Source organism: Tripterygium wilfordii, chromosome 14 (assembly GCF_013401445.1).
Source record: "Tripterygium wilfordii isolate XIE 37 chromosome 14, ASM1340144v1, whole genome shotgun sequence".
Lineage (NCBI taxonomy): Eukaryota > Viridiplantae > Streptophyta > Magnoliopsida > Celastrales > Celastraceae > Tripterygium > Tripterygium wilfordii.
Window position 1 is genome coordinate 6014949 of NC_052245.1, and position 14255 is coordinate 6029203.

At 36.5% G+C, this 14255-nt stretch overlaps 1 protein-coding gene and 1 long non-coding RNA gene across 2 annotated transcripts; both read right to left on the reverse strand.

Moving 5' to 3' along the window:
• Positions 1–563: 563 nt before the first annotated feature.
• LOC120015782 lies at positions 564–2952 on the reverse strand. Its single transcript, XR_005471813.1, has 2 exons — positions 2843–2952; positions 564–809 (listed from the first exon to the last, which is right to left on the reverse strand). It is a non-coding gene; the product is annotated as an uncharacterized LOC120015782 (long non-coding RNA).
• A 1061-nt stretch (positions 2953–4013) lies between these two features.
• Positions 4014–5188, reverse strand: LOC120015438 (CRIB domain-containing protein RIC4-like). The gene is made up of 3 exons (XM_038867868.1): positions 4803–5188; positions 4532–4672; positions 4014–4448 (listed from the first exon to the last, which is right to left on the reverse strand). The coding sequence occupies exons 1-3, from the start codon at positions 4927–4929 to the stop codon at positions 4207–4209; spliced, it is 510 nt and encodes a 169-aa protein (XP_038723796.1). The 5' UTR covers positions 4930–5188; the 3' UTR covers positions 4014–4206.
• Between the last annotated feature and the right edge of the window lie 9067 nt (positions 5189–14255).

The window sequence follows — 14255 nt, forward strand, 5'->3', positions numbered from 1 at the left end:
TGTCAAAGCGCATTAGGATCTTATCAAAAAATACTTCCTTGTCGACTATATTTACCCACCACGCATATTTCGACGTCAGTTTCGCATGAGAATCAAGTTGTTCCATCGGATCCGAATCGACTTAGAAGCGGCTCAACCATACTTTCAGTAGAAATATGATTGCACAGGTAGGGTTGCTTTTTTCTTCAATTCAAAAAATTACAGCAGCATTGCAGATTCTTTCTTACGGCAACCCAATTGATCGTGAGGATGAAACTCTTTGCATTGCAGAGATTACAACTTTAGAAACAGTTTATATTTTTTGCAAAACTATTATTGAGTTGTACTCAGATCAGTACTTACAAGGTCCGAATGAAAGAGACGTTGCTCGTTTGCTAGAGGAAAATAAGTCTTGTGGTTTTCTTGGTCTGATTGGTTCGTTAGATTGTATGCACTGGAATGGCATAATTGTCCCACTGCTTGGCGCGGTCAGTATGTTAGACACTATAGTAGACCTACCATGGTGCTAGAGGCTGTTGCATCTCAAGATCTTTTGATTTGGCATATATTACATAACCGAATAGTAAATCAAAGGTTCATATTATAAAAGTAAAAACAAACAGATTCTAAAAAAAAGTTCTTAACATGAAACCAAATAAGCCTAAAACAACACACACAATATCAGTTATATGGACAAGTTCAACTACGATCTCCCATTGACTAACCATCATCGAACCTACTCTCGAGGTTGATTGGATTCATGTTCATCCCTTGCATTTCATCACGCATTCTTGTTGAAGCTCTAGGCGAGAACTCCATAGCTTGAATGCCTGCCAAATATAATGGTAGTAACATAAGTTTAATAGTAGCATAAGCAACACACACATTATGAAAGTATTTCTTCAATCTCATCATATCCCTTTCTTCATCTTTGACGTGTTATGCAATAACCAGCCAAGTATATAGTTTTAGTTCGAAGTAAAAACAAATCAGGAAACCCCACATTTGACGTGAGGATGCACCTGTTATCAAACATATGAAACCATCAACACAGTAACCATGATATCAAACTTCAAGGCCATCATAACAAACTTCAATCATACCCTTAAGGCATGGACTTGAGAATGTGGAAATATGGATTGAAGAACTCCTCAATGGATTTTTAGGGGTCCTTGTTCTATTGACGATACTCCTACCTCTTCTTACTTCTTTTCTGACTTGTTTCTCATCTGTAGATATGTGCCATTTGGTGCAAGTGTGAAGTTTCTCCCAACAATGGATGAATTTGAAATCTCGTCATAGTCTTTTTTAAAAAGAATAAAACATGCTCCTCATTGCCTCTATTTCTTTGCACCTTATTGACGATAGCCCTCCACTTTGTTACATCAGCTTGAATGGTAGACCATCCATTCTGGCAAGCCCGCTGGACACGTTCTGTCCCAGGTATTCGCTCTTTGAATTCATTCCATATGCTTAACCAAAATGCTTCATGAGCCTGTCCATTCCCCACAATTGGATCCTCAGAAATTCTAACCCAAGATTGACATAGTGTGACATCCTCATTCATTTTCTAGTTTGGAGCTTTTCGATTTGTCCCTTGTGTACGTGTAGTAGTTTGAGTTGAGGGGGTTGGGTTTCAGAATTTGAATGGTTCTGGATGGAGTAGTTTGAGAGTTGGTGTGTGAGCAGAATCGAGAATCACTCGACTGCATTTTGGGATTGGAAACACCCAAAAAGAAGTTATTAAAATGATGTTGTTGTGCAAGAAATTGTTGTTAATAGAAAGATGCAAAAGCTGCTGCTTGAGTAGGATGCATTAGGGGTAGGGCGAATGAATGATCGGTTCGACATTGTATAGGGTTGGAACTATACAATTGGGGGTTATTTTTTATTTGATTGTCTTGGGAGTGGGGCTGCTATTGTGAGGCTCTTTGGTGCTGTGAGGGATCCATTTTGTATCTGCTTGTTATGAATTGCATTCAAGAAATATAGATCCATGTGGGGGATCAATTTTGATAAATTAGTACTATTTATTAATATGCATATTAAGAGGGAAAATACACAATGAAAAGGGATAAGATATTTGAAGCTCACACACACACAAACAATATAAAAAAAAACTCATAGAAAGCAAAGGACCACTATGGACTCCCGTAGAGCAAACAAGAAACACATAGAACCCAGCAAGCATTGAACCCACGTCACCACCATCAAATGGAATGCCAACCATTTTTCGTCTGCTTTCTTTTCTTGTTCAATGGAACCTGGTATCATCCAGAGATGTGAACCAGCAAATAGAGATTATTTCTAGCCCTAGAGGGCCTATATTTGCCATTATTCAATAACACGCAACATAAAACCTGGTGCTTTCATTCTTCCTAGGTGAGTATAGATTGGTAGGAATAAGGTCAATTCAAGAAGTAGAGGGGTTTGGGTACTATTTCCCAGTAGAATAACTTGAACTATCACATTCATGAGGACTCGATTTCTCTTATGAGATGACTTGGCCTATTCACATGGAATTTCCTTCCATCTAAAGATACAAACAGCAAAGCAATCACATAGCTAGTACAGGACAAGACAAGGTAGCCCAAACAGAAAAACTCCCACAATTAATTTCAAAAAATTGACATTAATTTCATAAATGGAGAAGAAATTTCAGAAAATTATTCTTAATGGGAATCAATAAACGAAATCTAGACATACTTTGGGGTTTGAATTGAAAATACGAAAATAGATCGAACCCAAACTTCATCAACGAATTCCTCTCTTAAATCATACCAAAAGTTTGGAGATCAACCTAACCCAAAATCTATGTTCCATGTTAGAGCAACCTTGATACAAATAAAAGAAATTTACTCACATCCACAATCGATCTAGTCTTTGTTCAATCAATCGCAGATCTGATGACGGTGTTTGAGGAGATGCATTTCTCTGCGTTCTCGCCGTTCTGTTTTGGTTTCTAGCAATGTTTGGGGAAAGGTTATCGAAGACGATAGACTAAACAGGAGAGATAGAACTGCCACATGGCATGTGATTATTGGTTGAGTGGATATTAAAGGTTTACTATTCATCAACCTAGTGGGGCTTCATATGTGGATCATGACAAAAATTTCTCTAAAATCTCAAGTGTGATTTTATCCTCATTGTGAGGGTTTAACACTACATATATGGAGCTAAACATGAATCAAGCACTCTACAATCATCCCATTGTGGATGCTCTTAGCTTATAAATTTTAATAAACTCAAAAAAAAAAAAGCTTCGAATTGAGCTTATTTTAGAGCTTTTATTTGCTTTTATTTTTTTTTCTCTTTTTTAATGTCATTTTTTTATTAAGATAATATTGTATATATATATTTTTTGATTATAGGGGAAGGGGAAGGGGAAGGGGATGGGGAATCCGAGACCTCTATGAGATACCACACACATAAGTATCATCCGAAATAGTCGTGGTTCTCGATATTGTATATATAATATTATAAAGATTTTAAATATTAATTTAATTTAATTTATATAAAAGTATTTTTTAATTAGTTATCGTCAGTTATAAAATTTGCCAAAACAGTCCATATGTCTTTTTGGCAATTGTATATAACTAGAAGACCGAAATTTCTGACTGTGGCATGGGCTTAACAATCGGACCAATGCATGCAAATCGATTGAGGCTTGGGTCGGCCCATGACTGTAATTTCGTGGAACTTGGTACATCCGATTCTATATATATGTGGAACTGTTTTCCGAAAACCCTAGAGATCCTCTCTGAAGAATAAACTGCCGTTCTAATCTTGAAACTGGGATCGGTTGTACAGAGCAGAGGGATCTGATAACAAAAAAATGCGGCATTTCAGAAAGCCAAGACTGTGTCCTCGATCACGTCTTGGCTCGCTATGATGCCCACAACCCTGCTTCTTTTCTTGTGTTGATTTTTTTTTCCTCTTTATTTTTTCTCTCACTTCTAAAAATTAGGCCTGCACTTTGATGTTTTAGGTCAAATACTCTCCTGCTTGGTAGCATCAGAATGTTTTTTTTTTTCTTGCATTAATTGATTGTTTTTATCTGCTGTGTTTATCTGTGATGACCCTGTAATTCTTAGAAATAAAGTGAAACAGGAGCAGTTTAGTTGATACCAAGGATAAGATTGATTCATCTAATTAACAAAAGGGAAAGAATCAGTTAATACACTCACATCAACAGCAGCAACAATGATTCTGTCAAACACCGAGCTTTTAATTTGTGGGATGAAGAACAATAGGTCCATGAGCATGAGCATGTGCAGCCATGGAAAGCTCAAACTCAGTCAAAGAAATGGGAGGGAAAGAAATTAATTCAGGTGCTACCAGGTTCTCCCAACCCTTCACTTGGTTTGATGTAGTAGTCCCATCCAGTCCAATGTGTGTGACATGTTTGACATCTGTTGGAAATCCAATCTCAATCTTTGTTTCTATCTCTTCAATCTCTTCTCTGTAAACTAAATTGTCAACAAAAAGAGGTAAATATCATGGACTTGTTCTTTGGGAACTAATGGAAATCCAATAAATTGAATTCACTTACCAAATATTTGAGAGAGAGTACTTTTGATGCTTCTTTTCAGTCTATGTATTCCATAGAATATTGTCGGCCTTCTAAGAGTCAAAAAACCAGAAGACTTGTTCATTTTCTGTCTACATGAGCTTTGTTCCCTTTCTTTTCTTCCTTGAAAAAGAACATCAAAGTATAAACACTCAATTTCATTGAATTTATAAAACTGTCATATGCATGTATAAATCTATGTAAAGGGAGAACTGCTTAGAGAGAGAGAGAGGCAGAGGCAGAGAGTGGATACCTGTTACTGGTGGATTTGGTTCTGGTTTTGTTTTCTTTGATTGAGATGTGGCCACAGCAACACTTGAATCAGAATTGCAACCAATGTTGAATCGAAGAACCACAAACCTCTCCAGCCGATTCTTCATTTGGTCTTTACAAATTAAACAGAACAACACAAACTATTTACAAATCCAAGTGCTTTTTTTAAGGGTATGGAAAGTCATGGTACTGTTTGAAGCTCAATTGGCTTTATGAGCAAGCAAGCATGATTTGTGTGAAGAAATGTGTGGAGATCCACCCAACAACCATATGGTTTTGTGCGAAAGAGATTGAGAGAAAGAGATGATAACATTATTATGGAGTGGGTTGGAGTAGTTGGTTTGTTAAACAGTGCTTCTCAACCTGCTTAAAATACCATTTTTTGTTTCTAGTATTAGGATTTGTGTGTGATTATGTGCTTGTTGATTATTATTTAATTAATTGGTTGTGGGTCTCTCCTGGCTCACCTCTCTAGTCTTGTAAACAAAGCCACCAATATGTTGACCAAACCTTGCATCAATTATTGAGTAAATCATAAGGGATTTTCCAAAAAGGCTCAGCATACTAACATAAATGGGTCGATCTATGGGCCTGATGCCTTGATGGGCTGGGGGTTATAGATCTAAAGCACAAATATGGAGAAGGCCTGCAAAGAGAAGAGAGAAGATTGCAAGGTTTGCGATTAAACAGAAGACCCTTGGTGGTGAAATGGGTTTTGGAGGAAAGGGTCGGTAGTGGTGGTAGAGAAAACAAAGAGATTGTGACCACTGATTGAAACCATTATCTTATCTTGATTGTTCATTATTTATTTTTATTTATTTATTCCATCTTCATTATTTATTTACCTAAACAATTAAAAATCGAGAAATAGTTGATCTATACAAATAATTTTTTTAAAAAATAATATTAAAAAACATTCACTTAGGATATATATTTATCAATATTATTCTTCTTTAATGCTCTTGGTCTACTTCCTCCACCACTTCAACAACAAATGTCCTACATCAAAACTTAAGTTAAGAGGAATATTAAGTTCTCGATCGACGAGCTTGAAATGGTGTCGTAGGAGGCGACACCAAACAAGACGGTGGTGATCTCGATAGGGATGAAGTCAGAAAATTTTTGTAGCAGGGTCCAAGAAAATTAAACTTAATAATTCTTCACCAATCAACAAGTATCAAAACCAATTAACCAATAAACCAAACTAATCAAAGTTCAAACATATAAGGAGATCAAACTAAGATTACCTTTGGCTACAAGTAGTAAGCTCCATGCCTCCACCTATGCCTTAGGTACTTAGCCGGTTAGCCCCTGCATTTGAGGAGCATTTTTAAGTGAAACCTTGTTGATGTCTTCATTATATGCAGCAAGCCAATGAAAAAGCTCCAAATAGTTTCCTCTATTCATTGACCATTAAGATTCATCATTCCCTTGGATGTCAGCCTTGTCGTAAAAGGAACCGAACACAGTTAACAGCTACAATCAAGCGAACTCTATAATCAATGTTATCTTGATTTGACTTTCCAGTGAACATCGCATCAATTCTTCTAGTAAGATTCTGATTCATTAGATTTTGACATTTCATCTTCGCTTGATTACGCGCACTATTATGTTTCCCAACATGTTCTTTAAGGTTCATTTTCTTCTTCCAAATAATTAAGAACTATTGAAATTTTGACCAAGTACAATAAATGAATCAAATAATTACCTAAAGAATGACCCAGTTCAAGACAAATTGCTTGATCTTTGATTGAGCCCTAATAATCATATGAATCAATAAGCACAAAATTGAACAAGAAATAGAGTGATTCCTACTTTACAAGGCTAGTTGGCAGTTGGCACATGCGACTCACTCACCACTTGTGTAGACTGTGTAGTTGTGTTATCGTCTTCTCGTCTTCTCGATTCGCCTTGGTGGGTGGTGTTCTCGTCTGCACGTCTACGGAGTCTTGACTGGGTTTTTTTTCCAACTTTACTTTTGTTTCTCTCGTGGTAGATATTGTAGATGTATATGTCAACTTCAATTGGGCTTGTAGTAACATTTGAGTTAGACTTTTGACTTCTACTTGACCTAATTAAGGCCCATATTTTTAAACACATGAATTCATAACTTATTCACTTGGGCTTTTACTTAAACACATAAATGATCAACTCTAAAGGCCCATATTAGTCACAATAATCATATTTAGACTACATATATATATATATATATATAAGGATTCTCTTATGCGGACACCCGCAAGTTAAAATAACTTGCGCACTTCTATCTAAACTGTTGGATCTATTGGACGACTAAGATTAAAAAAATTTTGGTTCCCAAAATTTAACCCATTTTCTACCCTAACCCGATTAAGTCCCACGATCTCACATCTTCTTCCACACAATTTCACATCTTCTCTGATTTGCTTCTTCCTCATCAGATAACCCAATTTGCTTTTTCCTCATCAAATAAGCTAACCCGATTTTCTTCATCTATGGTTTCCCTCTTCCGTATCATCTTCTTAATCTCTGGTTTCAGCTATTCTTTGGGTTTGGGTCGCAAATCGCGACTAGCAGAGAGGTTCGCCTCATCTCCAAGAAGGTCGAGTAGTTCGCCTCATCTCGGATGCCTCGAAGAGACAATCTGGCAAAAGCTCCATCCATACAAAGTGCAACCCGTTGATGTAGCCAAATACCAACATCCTCTGATTGTCCTCCAATGGTACATCACCCCTTAGAGAGAAAAATGATAGACATTATTCCTTTGAAATCATCAGTACTACCACAATGTAACATAATGATATGATGTTTCCCATATATGACATAATCATCCAGATCTTACTATCTGCAAACTCATCATAGCACTCCAAGCTCAATAACAACTTTGTTGTGTTGGAAAATGATGGCAGAACTTTGTTATAAAGTTCTCCATACTTGTGCAACTCACCTGCAAGATCTTTCCTTACTATCTTCCAACCATCATTGTCCCAACCATAGAAAGATGCCACAACTCTGAATCCATAGTGACCATCCCCTAGTACATCAATAATGTTAGATATATAATGATGGAAAAAATTCGAGAAACTGTGTTACCCAACTTGTAGTGTTTACCCCATTGTCTTATATACTCTCAATTTTGACACCAACTTTTGCTTTTTCTTAACTTGTGTCTTTGGGTCTGAATTTGTTTGTGACCCCTTCTTCGCATTATGAGCTGAAAATTGTGAGCTCTGAGTCGGCACAGCATCTTCAAATACGTTTGACTCTACTGCATGCTCAAATGCAGAAGGTTCTCTCTTGGTTAATTTCCCTTCTACAAGGTTGCCTTTAAAACTCCTCTGCCCTTTCTTCCTCCCTCTCACATTAACCTTCTGTTTTGGCTCCAATACAGAGGTGTTATTTGCCTGCCCTATACACTGAAGTTGCCTCTTAATCTTCATCTTTTGTGATATTGTGGCAGATGCAAACATGGACCAAACCATATCCATCTTCATATTTATTGTCACATCATCTTTGAGGGTTTCAGTGAAAGGCGTTATGCATAATTTTTTCCAAAATGATGGACATCATTGAGTGGAATGTTATGGCCTTCTTGTTGATATTGTGTGAGCATGTGAGCACATGGAAATCCAAGACACAATAATGGTCTATGTGTACATACATCAGACTACATACGTGTGCTGCCAATGGAAGCCAATTCAAACTCAATCTTCTCTAGTGCAGCAGTGGACACAACATTCACTAACTCCTTATACATCCGTGTCCTAAACTTGATTGGCACCCTAGTTAGGCTATCCGCAAATGATGCATTAATGTCAATAACTTGACCTTGAAGCAATAAATGTATATGTGTGAAAGATTACACAAATCCCCCCAATGACGTTGCCAAATATTTCTTCAACTTGGAATGACTACCCTTAACTCTATTGGTGGTTGTTTTTGATAGGTATGATATTATCTACTGTTTTTGGTAGAAATCTCCCCCTCTTAGGCTTCCTTTTGATAAATAATTTGTGTATTTATGTGTTGATTTGTATTTTGATAGGTTGATTGCGGATTGGAATGAAAAGCGGCGGAAAAGGGACTGAATTGGAGAAAATGTCCACCGAACTTTGTGTGTTCAAATGGTCATAACTTTCTGCAAAGTTATTAGAATCGAGAAAAACAAAAGGCATTGGAAACTAGACATCTCAAGCTTTTCGTAGAATAAAAAATAACTCAAATAAGATGTCATATGGAGATGTTATGGTCATTTGAAGTTTCCTAGGGTAGATCCGGAGATTTTGGTGAAGAAGTGTGCCTAGGGGCACCGTTTATGCACACCCAGAACAATTCCATCCACCCAGTCCATGGAGCACTGATTTGAAGGGGAACCGAAAATATGAGCTTGCCACGCCTAGGCGCACAAAACAGCTTTTGGGCTAGCTTTAATTAGCGATTTTCCCTAGCCGCAAGACACTTTGGACACTTCGAATAGACTTTCTGAAGAGCGAAAATAGAGGGGAAAAGGGATTCTTAGAGCTTGGAGGAGGAATTCTTCAACCCAGCTTGGATTATCTCAATATTTGAGGTTTATTCATGCCACTCTCTTCTCTCTCTGTGTTTTTCTCTCTTTATGTGTAACTAAACCACTTTTGCCAAGGCTAGGATGAAGCCTTGGGTTTGATGACTTTGTGTATGACTTGATTTACATATATATGACTTGATTTAGGTATAAATCTTGTGTTTCTATGTTTGATTGCAATTTCTTAATGCTTGTTGTGTTTGGCCAACACTTTAGGTTTTTGGATGCAATTGTTTGAAGAATTTGCTTAGACGGTAATATGTCAAGTAGATTATGCTTCCTGAAACTCTTGATTATTAATGTGTCTCCCTTTAATTAGGTGACAGTTTGTATGAATCCTAATCTCCATGGAACTTCATGAATTCCTATGCATGTTTAGACCAATAAGATGGCTAGAATATATTTAGGAATATCCGACCTAGATCAATAAGATGGCTAGTAATCGATTTTTGGGAGATTTGGCTTAAGTGCGCTAAAACCGACTTAGGTACGGATTCGTTATGCCCGAATTAGCAAATATATGTGTGAATTTATCTCTTTGCAAGTCATTTGCCAAGGGGGATTCCGAAACCTTGGTGTTCATCTCATATTCATTAACTCATCTCATTCATATTAGTTGCGTTAGTGATAGTGTGCATTAGCGTAATTTGCATCCTTATTCCAAGAAAATACCAAAAACACTTTACTATTTGCTTGTCTTTAGTTTAATTACTAAACCAAACAAACTTGAGTGAAACTTTACTCTTTTGCATTGTCCATACATACATACAAGTATACATTTGGATTAGACTTAACTCCGTCCCTGTGGATTCGACCCTTGCTTATCATTGTGCTGTAGTCGCCGACTAGTACACTTGCTAGTAAGGTTAATTCAGACCCAACAGTTTTTTCCAGATGAAAATATTGATCAACATAAATAGCTACAAAGTAGGTTTTCTATTTCTTTAGCCATGAGTCATTAACATACTCCAAGGCTTTAGGATACTTTTTGAACCTTTGATGCATCTTGGAAACATTCTCTTCATACTCAATAACTGTAGAATAATGCATAACACTTGCAAAAGCAGCCATGAACTCATCAAATTCAGCTTTCAGACGAAATAAACCGTGCAGTTAGTGAGTACATTCTTGGAAATATGTACCCTACATAGCAGGTTCTTTGCAGTTGAGAAAATTATCTTCAAAGCATTCATTAGTGCAAGTTCATGATCACTGATGAAGACACTTGCCAACAGAGTACCAAACAAGTTCCTGAAGCAACATAAAGCCCACTCATAATTTTCTTCCTTCTCTAAACTCATATAGTAGAATGCAACACAGAAAGTCTTCATTGTGGATGTCACTCCAACAATCTAAAATAAAGGCAGCATGTACTTGATTGTCTTATAAGTACAATCAAGCATGAAGACAAATGAAAATGCTCTGGCAAGCTGGATTGAAGTTGAGCAACTGAAAAACAAATCCTTCACAATCTCAGTGTTTACCTCAGATCGATGCCTTACAACATACCCATTTTGAATAAGCAAATTGAACAATTGTTGCATGTGAAACTTGCCAACAGTCTTCTTGATACACATTGTAGACCTCACATTGTATATGATCTTAGAATTGTTGAATTTGTTGGATCTTTTAACTTGAGGTTATTCAAAATGTCCCAAGACTGCACCCTTGTCTTGCAAAACCTTTCAACAGTATCCCTCTCTTCCCTAGTAAGTCTACCCATAAATGAATGCCCTTAAAGCACTTAACCAGAGTATGATTGTGTTTCCCATTGACCACAATCATATGCCATCTTTGAGGAATTGAATTAGACACATGAGCTTTTAGACTAAATGGGCAGCCACACTTCTTTGTTGAGGACCTCCTCTTTGTTGCATTGCCTTTTCCCATGTACCCACCACTTCTCTCACAAGAAAGCATAATCCTTGGGGTTCTCTTTGTATCGTTAAAATCTTGTCTCTTAACCACAACAACTACCCCGTGCTTACGTCCATACTTCCTCGCATGGTCTACAACAATATCCCTATTCAAAAATTCCTACAAAATCCAAACAACTAATCAACAACTTGCCCTAATAGCACAAAACCATACCAAATGTTTCGAAACCATACAATATCAGTTTCAAAATGCCGTGTGGTGTCCACTTCAATGTTCACAGGGGTGTGCACCTCGACAATTGTTTCCAAATCCTACATAATGATAAACATGTAGTGGACATTTCAACTTAACCCTCAACAAACCAGTCTTCTCAACAAGAAATCAAAGGTAATGTGATACTGGGTGAGACAGACTTACTAGGTCTTCTGGGTACTGTACATCTTCATCCTCGAAGCTCGCCTCATCTTCGGAGATGTCCTCGCCAATGAAGTCTCCGAAGTCCGGATCGACGTGGTAATTGTCGTCGGCCATCACAATTGACAAAACAAAGGGGGAGACGTGAGAGACAAAACAGAAAGGGAATGGGAAGAAAAGAGGGGAAGGAGGGAATGAGTCTCAATTTCGTGCGCTAGGGTGTTTTACAGCCTAGGGTTTTTTATATGTTTTGGGGTGCGAATGGGAATCCGTGGAGTGCAAATAGCCCCTACCCTTCAAAATAGCTTTTCCTCTATTTTGAGGGACCCATTGGAGATGCTCTAAAGGACTTTTGAATATCTAGTTCCAACAAAAAACACATGGACATAAAAGTACTTATAGAATACACAATTACCTTTCTACACCTATCCTTGTTTTTCCCACAAATATCTTTCTTCTTCGTCTCTTTCTTCTCATCTCTCTATCTCTAGACATGTTCTTTCGTTCAAATCTAGATCTAGGAATGTTGGATTTTTCATTTAGAAGCTCTAAAATCTAATGCATGTTGGATCTGGAAACAATCTGCACAAGTTGTTTTTTCTCCTCTCTCTAGATCTATTTTTTTACAATTTAAAGATTAAAACACTTCAGATTTTTTGTTTTTATTCTTCCTTACTTTCATTTAGGTCTAGATGTTGGGAACAAAATTTTCATTCAAGATCTCTTGAAGTCTTACGAGTGTTGGATATGAGATAATCTATCAAGTTTTGCCAAATCATTCATACATGTTCATGTTATTTTTTCAAACAGTAACATAATAAACAACACCCCTTAACATATTTCTTACTGGAACAAACAACCTTAAAAAAAGCATAATGTCAAAACATTAGTATTACTCCTATCATCCCATTTTGGTGGTCCTTCTTTGTATTTGGGATGTCCCAAAACTAGTGTCACTTTTCTTCATTAATTAACAATTTTTTTTTTGTATTTCAAAATTACCTTTGTTTCAAGGGAAAAAAGTACCACCATAAATAAGGGTAAATTTGAATAACATGGTTATTTTGTGTAGTTGAATTGTAGTAAATGATGTCCCCTTAAATAGTTTGATTTTCATAGGATGACAAACAAATTGGGACGGAGGGAGTATAATGTTGCTAAATATTAGTCTAATATTATTTTTTCAAAACAGCAACATGATGATGTTACTATTTTAAACAGTAACATTAGCATTAAAAGACTCATTTGAGGCCCTATATGATGGAATTTGGCAAAAATATGGTGGGGCTAGTGACAAAGTACTGGTCTTGTTCACCACGTCGAGACCAGTCACACGATCAAATTTCACATTTCAATCCTACTAGTCAGTTTTTTTTTATAAATATCATGCCACTAGTTCTACGTCCTATAATGCTAATATTTTGATTGTATAATATTATAGTTTCATAACATAGGGAGATTAAGAAAATACATTAAAGTGTTTGATTGTATAATGTTACAGTTTGAGAATAATAACATTATAACTGTGACATCTTAGAGACACTTTTTGGTGGATTGGTGTTGTTGTAGCGCAAGATGATTGAGATGTCGCATAGCACAACTCACAGATGCCTAGAGCTAACAAGATTACAATCTCAGATCTCATTTACATCTTACATCTAAACTTATCAAATGAAACTCCTATCACTACTGTTAGTAAGGATTATACATAATACTATGAAAACAATATTTGAAGAAGAAGAAGATGAAAATGAAGAAAAATAAAATTAAGAAGAAAAAGCAACAACAAAAGAAAACGAAGACGATCTGATAGAGATGATGGTGCAAATGCGACGGTAGCGGTGGTGCAAACAGAGGTGGAGGTGTTGTAGATGGCAACAATGGTGGATATGGAGGTAGAGATTTCTCAAATCTAGATATGTCTTAGATCTATGCCAACTGAAGAGGAAGTTCAAATATGAGAATACGTAATTATTAATTTTTAAAAGAGACACTTATGTGAAAAATAGATACTTATATGGAAAAAAAAGAATTTTAAGTGAACCTATGTGTCCAACATTTGTCAAGTGGGTACTTATATCTCATTTGCTGGAAAAACAATAGAGAGACTAGTAGAAAATCTATTGTTTTAGGTTATACTTGATGGACATTTGTTAGTGTTTGGGAGAGGCATGAAATGCCTTGGGGTTATGCTAGCCTACCTTTGCAAACAGGCTCAAGAACAATTAAACAGGCTAATATGTTGATAGGTTTGGAGTTATGGATCGAAAGGCTGGACGACCCAACCTGTTTAAGATAGTGTGCAGGGGCATTGGGGAAAATGAAGTTTGGTAGCATATGGACTTGGGGTTATGTTAGGGGAAAATTTAAACTCAGGGAGATTTTTAATAAAAATATTTATTTAATAGTGAAATTTTTTTAAGGTCAAGGTCGACCTTTTAATTTTGAGGGACCTAATTTATCTTTGAACAAACTAACATACTTTAGAACAAACGAATATATTTTGAAATAAATCGATTAAACAAAGCTGGAATTGCAGGTAAAAGAAGAAGAAAACAGTAGAAGATAGTAAACAAGAGAATACAAAGAGAAAATATT

Bases quoted from the DNA above. Each gene is read 5' to 3' on its own strand.
- LOC120015438 (XM_038867868.1), bottom strand. From the start codon at position 4,929: ATGAAGAATCGGCTGGAGAGGTTTGTGGTTCTTCGATTCAACATTGGT. The intron at 4,673-4,802 runs GTATCCACTCTC...TTCTTTTTCAAG, and splicing joins ACCAAATCCACCAGTAACAG to GAAGAAAAGAAAGGGAACAA. The intron at 4,449-4,531 runs GTAAGTGAATTC...TTGACAATTTAG, and splicing joins TACTCTCTCTCAAATATTTG to TTTACAGAGAAGAGATTGAA.